This window comes from Python bivittatus, unplaced genomic scaffold, assembly GCF_059951505.1.
Source record: "Python bivittatus isolate LINGU-HERP-01145 unplaced genomic scaffold, Pbiv_v1 ctg000810_np1212, whole genome shotgun sequence".
Lineage (NCBI taxonomy): Eukaryota > Metazoa > Chordata > Lepidosauria > Squamata > Pythonidae > Python > Python bivittatus.
Genome location: NW_028277111.1, coordinates 4,659,035 through 4,673,437, shown reverse-complemented (window position 1 = coordinate 4,673,437; position 14,403 = coordinate 4,659,035). Strand labels below are relative to the sequence as shown.

The 14,403-nt window shown below is 43.6% G+C and overlaps 1 protein-coding gene and 1 pseudogene across 1 annotated transcript; one reads left to right on the top strand and one right to left on the bottom strand.

Annotated features, from left to right (window-relative positions):
• The first annotated feature begins 218 nt into the window (after positions 1-218).
• Positions 219-12,987, top strand: LOC103055581 (uncharacterized). The gene is made up of 4 exons (XM_088129615.1): positions 219-685; positions 3,426-3,552; positions 6,338-6,475; positions 6,971-12,987. Exons 1-4 carry the CDS (start codon positions 620-622, stop codon positions 8,464-8,466), a joined length of 1,827 nt encoding a protein of 608 aa, XP_087985741.1. The 5' UTR covers positions 219-619; the 3' UTR covers positions 8,467-12,987.
• Positions 5,340-5,407, bottom strand: LOC112542919 (U4 spliceosomal RNA; annotated as a pseudogene).
• Positions 12,988-14,403: the final 1,416 nt, after the last annotated feature.

Sequence of the window (14,403 nt, the reverse complement as noted above, 5' to 3'; positions counted from 1 at the left end):
TGACAACAACCGGGAAGCAGTTTGCCACTGGCACCTTCTGAGATTTTTGGGGAGGGGTTTCAAGGGGCGCAAATAATTCTTCCTTGGAGCCCTGCAGCGTCCAGACCCCTTTCCCAGGGAGGGGCGGGGCCGGAAGAGAGCCTCCTAAGTGGTCTCTCTAGGCATCGAGACTCGCCTTCTTTAACCCTTGGCTGGAAACATCCCTCCAGCCGGCTTTTCTCCCGGAGCGCCTTCCAGCTGTTCTTTCATCTCCTCGGTCCGGCGGGCGCCGCCTCCCCGCAGCCTTTGCAATCCCTCCTCCTGCTCCCGGCCAGAGGAACAAAGGAACGGCCTTGCCGGCCGTGGAGGATGGGAGCGGGAGTCCGCCCCCTCCGCAGGAGGGCACCGAGTCGGGGAAGGCCGCCCCCCCCGCCTTTGGGATGCCGCACGCGCGGGGCAGAGGCGGGAAGAGAGGCTCCTCCCGGGTTCCGGACACCGCGGGGTTAAAGGCAGCGAGGGGCTTGCCCCGCCCCCCGTGGGAAAGGCGGCCCGGATTTTCCCACGCCCGGGAAGAGCGTCGCGCGGTCCGCGGTCGGAAGGGCCGAGCGGGTCCCGAGGGAGCGGCTCCCTCTTGGGCGCGATGCCGCTGCTCCGGGCCAAGCCTGCCTCTGCAGGGGCGGAGAGGGCTGCGGAGGAGCCGGACCAGGTAGGCGGCGAGGCGAGAGCCGGCAGGGCCCCGCCGTTGCCCCCTTCTCGGCTTCTTGAGCGGGTCCTCTGAAACGGTCTCTTGGGGATGCCCTTCGGCGTGGGTCCCTCTGTTGCGAGCTCGGAGGAAACACTGAGTAGGCCCGCGCCCGCCCTCCAAGGCCTTTGCTGCGGGGAGGTGGGCTGCCGCCTGTCCCCCCGTCTCTTCCCGCCGCGTGGTTGGAGAATTGGGACTTGCCTTTACTCCCTTCTGTGTCATTTCTAGACGTAGGGATGCTGGTTGTTACTCGGGCGAGAGAAAAAAACCCGCTTCTCGGTTTAGGCCAGGGTTCCTCAACCTCAGCCACTTAAAGATGGGTGGACTTCAACTCCCAGAATTCCTCAGCCAGCCTTGCTGGCTGGGGAATTCTGGGAGTTGAAGTCCACCTATCTTAATGTGGCTGAGGTTGAGGAACCCTGGTTTAAGCCATCAGACATATTTGCACCTTGTCTTAATTCTACTTTCTTCCGCCGGTGAAGGCCCCTTCAGCGCCGCTACTTCTTCCTAGATTCCGAAGCTTAAACTTTGCCAAACTTCTTTCCAGGAATATCTCCCCACAGCTCCGCTGGCCTCTCTTCTCTCCACCATTTTTAGGATGTTGTAATAGTTTTATTTTTCTCGCACCCATAAGGAGGCCCACTACAAATTAAGAAAATGCAGCACCACAAGAAGTCAATACGGGCCCCAGTTTAAGATCACAACTGTGATCTAGAGCTTTAAGAAGCTGGATGATTCCTAGGCATTTAAAGCAATTATTAAACCCAATATCTGAATAACAAGGCATTTCTGCAGAAAAATTAATATATTAACCAGCTCCACAAAGGCTGTTGGAAAATAAATGTTTTAGCATCCTGTAATATTCTGATCAATCAAACTCCAGGCATAATTCTGGTAGAAGTTAATTTCTGAGAAGAGGCACTAGAGCAGTGTTTCTCAACCTTGGCAGCTTTAAGATGCGTGGACTTCAACTCCCAGAATTCCCCAGCCAGCCATGCTGGCTGGGGAATTCTGGGAGTTGAAGTCCACTCATCTTAAAGTGGCCAAGTTTGGACAACACTGCTCTAAGGTCTTTGCTGTCAATCACTCTTGTTTCCCAGTGGGGTAAGCAGGAGGTAACGGTGTCCAAAAGGACATGCTGGCTGGGGAATTCTGGGAGTTGAAGTCCGCGCATCTTAAAGCAGCCAAGGTTGAGGAACCCTGCACTAGAGGGAGAAGCTCTGAGGCGATCAATGTGCAATCTAAACTCACTTTCTTCTCGCTCGATCTTTTAAAATAAAAATACCCAAGACTGAGATTCAGGCTTCTGCATGGGTTCCGATGACTAAGTTCCTTCCCCTTCTCCAAGCTCTGCCTGTTCAGACGTAGGTGCAGAGTTTTTAATAGTGGGCCCTTAGAAAGTAGGAAACCTGGTGAACCGTTGCTCTTGGATTGAATACACTTGGCCCCATTGCTTGTTTCAGTATTCTTTATAAACGCATATGGGGAGAGGATGATCTTTCCCCACCTGGGTGTGCTCCAGAGATCTGTGGCCATCAACTCCCAGAATCCTCAGCAGTAGCCAAAGTGTTGGTTCTGGGAATGGAACTCCATCCAGCTGGAGGCATCTCTGTTTGGGAAGTTTCATGCAGGGTAGTCCTTCGCTCATCCTAGTTGCCAAGAGAGGATGCCCCAAGAAGCCCATTCCGGCAGACTCTGACCTTTTTAATAAATCCGGCTTTGGCCCCAGGTGGCAATATCCTGGGGCAGTTGCTATGCCTTGATTTCCCCTCTCCTGTCCCCTTCCCTACTACTTCACTAACCCCATGCCACTAAACCTGAGTTCGTACATTATGCTGAGTCACAACAGACCAGGGTTAAAACAAACAATAGTTAGATGTAACATGTGAACCCAACATTGCAGTTTGTATACCGTAGTTTACAATTCCCCATGTTATCAGAAGTCAGCCAATTGCTGCTGATTTAGCAGACTAGAATGAAGCAAACTGTGTGCTCAGCCAACGTGTGAACCCAAATCTATGTCCCTCAAGTGTTTCCTGGCCATTAAGAATGGTCAGAGGAGTTTTAGGATTACTTCCAGTGTCCATCTCCTCTGCTGTGTGATGTGGGTGAAAACACAAGAGAAGGAAAAGCAAGGCTGCTTGCTAAGATGGTGAGTGCCATCAGTCTGAGAGGATCACAGATCCTCAGAGGTCATCAAGACTATCTCCTTCTCAGTGCAGGACCTGCTTAAGCAAACCTGGATCCGGTGACTCTGTGATCCTATCCCAGATGATTGAAACATCCAGGCATTGCCTAGTTGCATCCCAGGTACCTTTGCGAGGGTTGATAGGCTGTTGATTTTGGTTTTTGGGGAACCAACGTCTTTGTGGCCCAGTCAGGATTGGTACCCATACAGATGTGCAGGGAAAGTTTAGCCAGCTTTCTGTTCCCCGTTTCTCTGCCTTGTAGACGTAAAAATGGGGAGGTTGGATGTCAGAAGAGGGAGTAAAGATAAGAGACATTGAGTGCCTGTGGGATAAACCTAACCATTAAGTTCCAATTACCTTGGGTTTCTCAGTTGACCTGACAGACTGGGACTGCCTTTGATCCAGTTCAGCTTGCTGGGCACACACAGCCTTGGAAAGGTTTGATCAGCTGCATGACTCTTGGTTTCGGATTGTGTCCACCTCTGTGATGAGAAAGGAGGTCTCCTTGCTTTCAGGCTCTGGCGATCTTCGAAGAGGTGGCTGTGCGTTTTACGGAAGAGGAGTGGGTGTTGCTGGATGCAGACCAAAGAGTTTTGCACAGAGAAGTCATGGAGGAGATCTGGAAGACGCTGGCTTCTCTGGGTAAGGATCCTTTCCTCCTTTCCTTGATCAAAGGGATCACTAATCCAGAGCTTACCTTGCAAGAGAATGTCAGTCATGTATTTCACCTTTACATTCCTGGTAGAAAAACGGGATATAAATTAGAGTTGACTGTAGGCGGGATCAAAAAAGTCAAGATGGCGGCTGCAACCAGGCGATCAAAGCCCTTTTCATGCAGCCTATGAGAAAAGGGGGTGGGGCTTCAATCACCTGGTTGTGGTTGCCGTCTTGACCCCTTTGCAAATGCCCCAATATAAAGAATGAAAAAAAAATTATGCATGCCAGTCAAGATTCTACGTTCGCCAGTTATTTTTTAAAATAAAACTAGACTTCCATGTGGCAGTGACAGCTCAGTAGACATTTACCAGATTGCCTAGTTAAGCAGATTAAACAATTTGATAGATCTTTCTTATTTTAGATGTAGCCGATTATCTCCAATAAAAACTCTCATCAGATTTTCTCTCAATCTCCGCGTGCCTTAGCACTGATTTGTTTAGTTCTACCTTCATTTACAGCCCTGTCTGGCCTGTTGCGGTCTTAGCCAGGCTAATAATCATATACTCAGCTAATTCTTATTGATTGATTGATTAGATGCCATCGAGTTATGTTAGCAACCAAACATATAGACTTTCTCTAGGTTGATCTATCCTCAACCCAGTTTTTGTGCCAGTCAAGATTCTACGTTCGCCAGTTATTTTTTAAAATAAAACTAGACTTCCATGTGGCAGTGACAGCTCAGTAGACATTTACCAGATTGCCTAGTTAAGCAGATTAAACAATTTGATAGATCTTTCTTATTTTAGATGTAGCCGATTATCTCCAATAAAAACTCTCATCAGATTTTCTCTCAATCTCCGCGTGCCTTAGCACTGATTTGTTTAGTTCTACCTTCATTTACAGCCCTGTCTGGCCTGTTGCGGTCTTAGCCAGGCTAATAATCATATACTCAGCTAATTCTTATTGATTGATTGATTAGATGCCATCGAGTTATGTTAGCAACCAAACATATAGACTTTCTCTAGGTTGATCTATCCTCAACCCAGTTTTTGTGCTTAGCAGTTTATATGCTTTATTGGTCTGAGAGTATAGATAATGTGTTTATAGTATTTGATTTGTATTTTGACACATTGGGCAGGGAGTTAGGCTACATGACCTCTGGGGTCACTTCCAACTCTGTGATTGTAGTGCTGTCATTAGGTTTAGTTTTTCTCTTCCCTTCGCTGTGCGTCTTGAGCTTTTAGCCGAGCTTGAACGGATTGATTCTCTGCACAAGTTGGTTTGCTCATTTCCTCAGAGAGAATCCTCTGGATTGTTTTTCTGTGCTCAGGTATATGCATTCCAAGAATCAAATTCCCCTCCTTGGAGCAATGGGCATAGCTACAATACCGGCTGATGCGATGATGTCGTTCATCCCAATTCATAGGGGCCTTTTAATGTGTGTGCATCCAGCGTGTCGGCTGATTGTAGTCGCAGTCTAAACTTTAGAATGTGGATTGTAAAAGTGGTAAGTGTAGGAGGATTTTCCCAGGGGTACCTTTCAACCAGAGACCAGATCACAATTACAGTGAAGCTCAAATTGCTTTATTAGCCAATTGCAGTAAAATAAATTTGCTATTTACTATTAGCAAATGAGGTGGAATAGGGAAGCCTAAATAGGGGTGGGGTTACAAGTCTTCTTTACGGACTTAAGGCAAATCATTTTTGATTGGTAACAGCAAAAAACCCTTGATTAGATGTGGACGTAATTGTACTACTTAACAGGATTCAGCATTTCAATTAGCAATAATTGTGCCTCGGATAAACCTCATTGGCTACAGTACTGCCACTGTGCAAAGCAAAGATGTTTTGATTTGATAACATTTCACCTGAATGATAAGGTTAACTTTATTGATTGGGTTAATACAGATGCTTGTTAAAATGTGTAATGGGGATGTGGAGGATGCAGTAATATATCACTTATACAGTGGAACTCTTGTATAAGTGATACACTGTGTAAGGCCGAAAAATTCATCTCAAGTTATTTTTATTACGGCTACTATCTGAAAGCTTCAAGTTCCCAGATACAGTAATACCTCGGTTCACAAACGCTTCTGTTCATGAACAATTTGGTTCACGAACAGCAGCATTTGCAAAATGTTGCTTCCGTTCATGAACTCCACATCAGGTGACGAACACGACCTGCGGCCATCTTCCCTGCTCTGACGTGGTCGTGGCTTCCTCTAGGTGAGATCGCCTGTACTTCCATATTTCATATTTTTGTGGTTAAAAAAAAAATACATATGGTTCAGAACGGATTAACCTTATTTACACTGAACCTTATGGGAAAATTTGATTCAGTTCATGACCAATTCGGTTCGCAACCAGGATCATGGAACGAATTAAGTTTGTGAACCGAGGTACCACTGTATAATAGTTAATTCCTTGCAGCTAGGCTAGCATTCTTTGCAAATAACAGTTTTGCGTATCTTACTAGCTCTTGTTACATTCTTTGTGCCTAAGAATTATCCGTCTCTAATTGCTTTCTAGCTAAGCTGGCATCTCCGCTTGGACTGGAAAATATGTGTGGATTAAGATCTTGATGCTGGACCCTTATTGTTTATTGTATAAGCAAGTTCTTCCCATTCTCTTTCTGGGCAGAGGCAGAGACAGAGATGTTTGTCATCTGCATGCTTTTCCTGCACAAGAGCTAGACATATAGAGCACTTTTATAAATATATAGCACATTTTATATACATAGTAATATGTTTCCTTTGGTTTTCCTTCAAAGAAATATTTCTGGCTCTGAGATCTGATGATACAACTCTGTTAGATGAAAATCTGCCAGCTGAAGGTTTCAAGGAAGAAGAAGAGAAATTTACAGGCAATTCGTCAGCTGGTTGGTGGGATCCTTGGGTAGGCGAATCAGGTGAGTTGTGGAGGGGGGATGTGAGAGATTTTGGGGGAGGCTGGGAAAGGAATGGAAGTGAGAGTAGACATAAACAGCAGATGGAGTGATTTAGTTCATGGCCTATCTCATAAACAGCTTAGGTGGTGAGAAATCTGGAAAGAAGCATTTCCAATCAATTCAAAGAGATTTAGTCTTAATTAATTCACCATAAACCAGGCTGGGAAATTCTTCTTGCAGTTTCCAAGATGCTGTGTTTATCCCAAGACTAGTTTAAAGAGATCTTGCTGGAATCTGTGACATTCTTGCCCAGTTACGAGATCACTTTGAGCTCCACTCTTTTGTATGTGCAGTGACTTGCGCACACACGCCTGCCAAGTTTTATCCTTGGCTTATTGGATAGCAGTTAGCAGCAATGCACAGAACTTTTTAGCATTCAGCATTTACTTGTCTTTGTCCCCTGCTTGTCTTGTCTGCAGTTCACACATCGGCATCTTTCTCTCTTTGTTCTTCCAGGTGATGAGAAAGAGAATACTGCAAATGGCGAAGAGCAGAGCAGAGAAACTGTGCCAGATCAGAAAGGGAGAAAGAAACCACTTTCACCTGAAACTCTGTGCTTTGATGACATCCGGCTGCTAGAAGGAGGCTGTGTGGGAAAGAGAGAAGATGAAGGTCAGGCAAGAAAGATTGGGAAGTTAACCTCTTCTTGTGGAAAATTACTGAGTGAGATCTCCAGCACTACAACCCCTAGCAAAGTCCTGGAATTAGAGAGGCCGTGTAAATGCTCGGAATGTGGGAAGTGTTTCAAAGAGAAGATGCATCTTGTTGTACATCAACGAATCCACACAGGAGAGAAGCCATTTCAGTGCGTAGAGTGCAGAAAGAGCTTCAGCCGGAGTCACCATCTGATTGGACATCAGAGGACCCACTCGGGGGAGAAGCCATTCAAATGTACGGAATGCGGAAAGAGCTTCATTGATAATAGTAACCTCACCAAACATAAAAGAATCCACACAGTAGAGAAGCCATTTAAATGTACAGAGTGTGGAAAGAGCTTTAACCATAGTAGCACCCTTTCCTCCCACCGAAGGATCCACACAGGGGAGAAACCATACACGTGCGCGGATTGTGGGAAAAGCTTCAGCCAGTGGACGAACCTTAACACACACCAGCGGCTACATACTGAGGAGAAACCATATAAATGCTCTGAATGTGGAAAGAGCTTCTGTCAGAGTAGTAGTCTGTCTTACCATCAGAGAACCCATGCGGGGGAAAAACCATATAAGTGCTCTCAGTGCGAAAAGACCTTCACATGTGCCAGCACCCTTGCGTTACACCAGAGAATCCATACTGGGGAGAAGCCATTTGCCTGCTCAGAGTGTGGCAAGAGCTTCACTCAGCGGATACACCTGACTCGACACCAAAGAATTCACACTGGAGAAAAACCGTATACGTGCCCAGACTGCGGGAAAAGTTTCAGGCAGTGGACGAGCCTTACTACACATCAGAAAGGGCATACATTGGAGAAACCATATATATGTTTGGAGTGTGGCAAGAGCTTCTCTCAGAATAGTGGCCTGTCCTATCATCAGAAATCTCACGTGGGTGACAAACCATATAAATGCTCCGAATGTGAAAAAAGCTTTGCTTATAGTAGTACTCTGACTTTACACCAGAGAATCCATACTGGGGAGAAGCCATTTGCTTGCTCAGAATGTGGGAAGAGCTTCACCCAACGGATACACCTGACTCGGCATCAAAGGATCCACACGGGAGAGAAACCTTACATCTGCTCGGAGTGTGGGAAGAACTTCAGACAATGGACGCACCTTATTGCTCACCAGCGAGTTCACACAGGAGAAAAATTGGACAAATCAGAGGGTCAACTTCTGGCCTACCAGATGTTGCTGAATTACAACTCACAGCATCCCTCCCCATTGCCTGTGGTAGCTGGAGCTGTTGGCAGTTGTAATGCAGCTACAACCGCTGGGCCACCAGTTCCCCATCCCTGATAGCAGGTGTTGGAATTTTCATTAGAGAATTGGGACTTAGGTTCTGTGCTCAGTTGGTTTCTGGAGCTTGGGAAATGTTCATTCAAAGCAATGTTTCTATGCCATGTTTTTAATGCTTTGGATTTTAAAAATGATAAGGAATCTATAGGATATTGTACACTGGTTTGTAACATGGCAGTTCCATTTTACATGAACTAAAGTCTGGGTTGTCTCCAAGGCTGGTCTGGTGAATCGTGTCTGTTCACAGATGTGTTTTATTTCTTCTAAAAAATGGCACATTGCTCTTCAAAACCAACTTTTTCCAAGATGGCTTGCGGTACCTCAGAATTACCTCTAAGATATTTTGGAAGTGAATGCATTCATGAAAAAGGCAGTCTCTTGAACAACAAAAGGAATATTAATTTAAAAGCAAGGCTGCATATACATCTTAAAAATGAGCATGTTAATATATTGAAAGACTAGAGGGAATAAGAAGATCTTTGTGTGGAAAGAGAAGAGAATAGGCATCTGGTGTTGATCCTTGGAGAAGGCATTTCCTAGTTTGGGGAACAAATGCACCTGAAAATCTGACTGATGAGCTCATTCATTGTAAGCCCATTCATCATATCTAAGCTTTGGGTGGCCTCCAGATTAGATCTCTGCAGCAGAAATTCAGAGTACAGTCAGAACAGATGGGAAGAGGCAGTCCGTCAGATACAGCGTCCTGAGCCATGAAGGACTTCGCAAATTAATACCAGCACCTTCAGATTGGGTCTGTTTAACTGGCAGTCCGCAAAGATTGTGTGGAACTGGCTTGTTCCTAAATTCAGTTCCAGTTTGTCACCTTCCTGTAACATTTTGTATGAACTGAATTTTTTGGACAGTTTTCAAGGGCGGCCTTATTGGATATCACATTGCAGTAGTCTAGAAGTGTAGTTGCTAGGCCATGGAGTACCGAAGGAAAGCTATACAGTTGCCTACATAAAGTGCAATCTTGAATGAACAGCAAGGGTATTTTATTATTTATGGTACTTATGGCATAAATTCCATTGATGATAATAAAAAATAATGCTTCTCCTTGGATTACTGGATTTCACAGCAAAGTGAATTCCAACTCAGATGTGCAAAGGTTCTGAATTCAAACTGCTTTGAATTGAAAATGTTCCATTTTGATTTTATGTCCTGTTTTGAGCAAAAACAGCTTATTCCAAGATTGAAAGAGACAGTTTTGGGACCACGTATTTTGCATGTGAAACAGGGCTATTCTGAGCTTGAAGCACTTTGATTAAAATTGGAAATAGCCCCTTTTTTATTCTTGAAAGAATGATTTCATGCTCGAAATTCAAGCTGGCTCAAATTTGAAACATTTTGCATGCCCGTAGTTCCTCCAAATGCAGAGATGTTAGTATGAGAAATCTGGATTGTTTCCTGAAGCTTTTTTTCAACCAACCTTGAAAGAAGAATTAGGATGATCATAGTTGGTATATGCTTAACTTGTGCTTTACTTGTGTTTTTGTTTCATTTCTGTATTTCTGATTGTGTAGCTTTTATTTTGTTTTGGACTTCTACTGTGTTTTGTCTTGATTGTCCTGCTTGGATGGAAAGAGAAGATAGAAAGGAGATAAATGTCCCATTGCAGAGGAAGGAAAGCATATCAGTCTAGGTGTTATTTTTCACTGTCTTCCAATTAACAGATATTGGACCATTTTTACCAGTCACCAGTGTATGGCAGGGAGGTTTTATTTCTTCATGTGTTTGTATCAGTCTTTGCTTTCTTTTAACCATGATTTGGCGAAGAAGCTACAGTCTTGTAACATGGTTAAACCAAAGAAACTATGCATGACATAACAAGGGCGAGCAGCCCGTCAACTCCTGGTACATAAATCTCTTCCCACTCTCTACTCTTTCCTGCATTAGCATCAACATTTCATTTCTCTCTGGATATTTCTGCACAGCAGTGGATTACACCGAATAGCCCAGCTTGATCAGGCCAAGCATGTTATTGTTCATGGTGGCCAACCAAATGTCTGAGGTGCTTCTAAGCAGGAGGGGGAGATCTGCCCCACTCCTGCTGTTCCTCTCCTCCAATTAGTATTTGGAGATGGGGGTCAGCTTGGAGGTAGAGTTTAATCTTCAAAACTGACAGTCCTTGATGGACTTTTCCTCCATGAACTTCTCCAATCCTGCTTTTAAGCCATCTGAGATAGTGGCCATCGCCATGTCTCATGATAACGAATTCCACAGGTTAATTATGAGCGGGATGAACAAGAAAAACATTGTCTTTTGTCTGTTCTAAATTTCTTGCAAGCAGCTTCATTGGATGATCTATAGTTGTAATGTTTGGTGGGAGGTAGAAAAACACCTTTTCCTCTTTTTCCGTGTTGTGCGTGATTTTATACACTTTCATCCTGTCCCCCAAGTTAACTTTTTTTTTTAGCTTATCAGTTTCAGACATTCTAGCCTATGAAGCCACCAGATCATTTTGGTTGCCATCTCTTGTATTTTTTTTTTCCAATCTTGCAACCAGAACTATGCACGGTATGCCAGATGTGGAAGTATCAAAGATTCATAGAAAGGCATAACAGTATTGACAGATTTATTTTCAGTCCCTTTCCAAGTGATCCCTAGCGTGGGGTGTTTTTTTTTTTTCCAAACTTCATTTCCCACCAGGTTGATCCTTCATCCAGTTGAAAGAGATCCTTCTGAAGCTCCCCACAATCATGTTTGGTTTTCACTGCCCAGAATAATTTGATAACAATATATTTCCAAACACTGAGATTGAGATTGGCAGTCTGACTGACTGAATGAACTGCCACCATGCTCACAACTTCCATGTATAGGTGGGCAGTGAGAGCCTCCAGCCTATAGGTGGTCCTCATGCTCCTTTTTGCGGCTGATTGTTTTAATAAATTGTCTCCTTTGGGATTATTTTACATGAAAAAAGGGAAGAAATCTTATAAATACAATAAACAATGTTTTATTGCAACATGTTTTATTGTATGTACCACTGTTGGAATAAAAGAGATTTTTCTGCCCAAGTGGGAATCTACCACCAGTAAGAAGATATTTCAATGAAGATTTCTTCAGTCTGAAGAAGCTGCTTGGATAAGCAGTGAAACATATCAAACCAAAAGAAAAGAAGTCCAGTTGCCATGACTCAACCTCCAGACAGCAAGAAAATACTTTCTACAACCTGAAATCTTAGGGTTCCAATCATTCAGTAATATGACATTCAGCATTTTTTAAAATTTAGTATACCATCACCTAAAGATGGCTTTGCTGATGTAAAGAGTTCTTAAAATACATGTGTGCACACCCATTGTCACTCTTACTTTTCTCTCTCAGTTCTGGAGACTGAAATTTTCCAAAGGCAAGGAACAGATTTACAACTCAATCCATTTGTATTTTCAGAGTGGCGATAAAAATCGGCCACTACTCTTTGGATTCTAGGACTCTATGCTTGTTGGAATTTACCATGGCAACACCTACTGTTAATTAACGTATTTAGTCTTGAGAGGGACTTTGAATTGATTTGGACCCACCACCTGTTTTTTCTGACCTTCTGCCCAATGATGTGTCCTAGAGAATGTGGAAGTTTGCTGAGTGTTTAGCGCTGTTTTGCCCTGTCCCAGTCAAGGTTTGGTTCTTCTATGGATATTGGTTGTAATAAATATGTTGGTCTTTAGTGTGCCACATACTCTTTCTTTTCTTGTTTGCTTGCAAAACATTTCCAAAGGGAGTGTCAGCCCTTCAAGGTAGATCAGACTAGGAATCCAATGTCATGTAGATTGTGCTACTTTTATTGTAAGGTTATAGTAACAGAATCCTGTACGTCTGAATGTGCTTCCCCCTTCCCTCTGAGAGAACTAGGGAGGGGTTTGTCTGAGACATTTACTCACATTACATTCTTGCCCTGGACTCAGGCCTCTTTTATCTGACTGTTGTCTTGGTAGTGGCTCTTCCTCCTATCCCTCAAGGCCACTCCTTCTTCCCTCTATAGAAAACAAAAGTACAGTATGCACTTGTCAGGAGAGTCCTTTTGAGCCCTTCAGGTTCTTTGCTGGCCTTGAAAAGGTACCTAGTCAGAGCTGAGATAAAAATCTCTTTAGTCAGTGAGACACCATATTGAGCCTGATGGTGAAACTTCTAAATGTTGATGTCCCAGTTTCTTGGGGGTGAGGGGAAAGGTGTCAGCCCTCTGAGATAGGCCAGGGCAGGGATCAGATGTCACAAGGATTACAGGAACACTACTTTCTTGTTGCAGGGAATAATAGCAATCTTGAAAGCCTGCCAGAATTTCCCTCTGCCCTCTCATACTAAAGAGAATCAAGGCAGGGTAATCTTGAGTTTCTTTCTCATACCCTTCCCAGGGCTGAGTTGTCTTCTATTTTTCTGTAATGGTCCTGCATGCTTTTATCAAGATTATCCCCATTTTCCTCTACAAGAGGATTCTTTTCTGAAGCTTTGCCCCATAAAATCTGGCACAGTCAAAGGCACTTATCACAGCAATTTGTAACCAAGGAAGTAAGAGACAGAATCCGAATTTCATTAATCCAGATTAATGGTAGGAAAAAAAATTCAGATACAGAAATTGGAAACTAAGTAAGCGATGCTCCAGCTCTCGTTTACTATTAGTGAATAAGATTTGGGAAGTGTAAGCCAGGCACACCAACTACAGTTATCCCATGGACCATCATGTAACCAGGTCCACTGTTGAGAGTGATTCCATCTCTCATCACCTGATTAATAAATGAACCCATTGTTAGTTTGACAACACACTGAACCATAAATTAGCCAATATATGTAGTAATAAATCAAGCTATGCCTATTATGCAAATAAAGCTCCTAGATGTTTAACCTGAGCATGAAACTGAGCAAACTCAGGGAGGCAATGAAGGACAGGAAGGCCTGGTACAATATGGTTCATGGGGTCACGAAGAGTCGGACACAACTTAACGACTGAACAACAACAGATGTTTAACTGGCCCAGTGAGGTGTGTGAAGGGTGGGCTTTATTGGCCTAGTAGCACCATAATAAAGGGCTTAAACCCTGCCAGTTCCTTTAACCTGTATAGTCTCTTTTTTTTTTTTTTTTGAGTGAGACCCAAACATCAAAATGTTAGAGATTAAAAATGGACTTTACTTTTTTGTTATTTTTTTTAATAGGAAAAAATCCTTTGGGTTTCATCCCTTTCCTCTTCAAAGAGAAGGATGTTCCTTGAGATACTGTGATTCTAAAGCTATGAAAAGTACCGTATTTTTCTGACTATAAGACGATACTTTTTTCTAAAATCCTTACCCTAAAAATTGAAGGGCGTCTTATTCAAGGAAGTCAGCCGAGAATCACGCGGTTGCAAAACTGCCCATACTTTGTTTCTGCAGAGAGGCTTCCTCCTATTGCTAGCCTCCAATCATGAGTGAAATAGCTTGTCTCCCAAACAGACTTCCTCCAATCACGAGCCTGATGTAACTGATGCCAGCTGATGCTGAACAAACCAATTAGAGGAAGGCTGATTGCAGAGACAAGCTATCTGCAGTTTCACTCGTGCTTGAATGTAATCAGTTATGCAAAAGAGCCTGGAAATAGAGCTGCAGAGAGACTGTTTGGACCTCCTCCCACCGAGTGTATCAGGTCAATGTTAACTAATTACTAAATAAAAATGTGTTCTGCACTATCTTTAAAATATTGATTTTTTAATTTTGGGCTGGAAAAGTGGGGGTCGTCTTGTACATGGGGGCGTCTTATTGTCGGAAAAATACGGTATGTAGGATTGGATTAGCACAATGAATTTGGACTGGAAATGAATTGTCAATGAAAATAGTGTAGAACTGCTGTAATATAATAATGGAGCTGTCGAGCTGCACAGTGTTTTACCAATACCAGAAAAAACACCAAGAAATCAGTCATGAAGAGATTCACTACCAATTTTATTTTCCTTTTACAGATGCAGGTAGTGG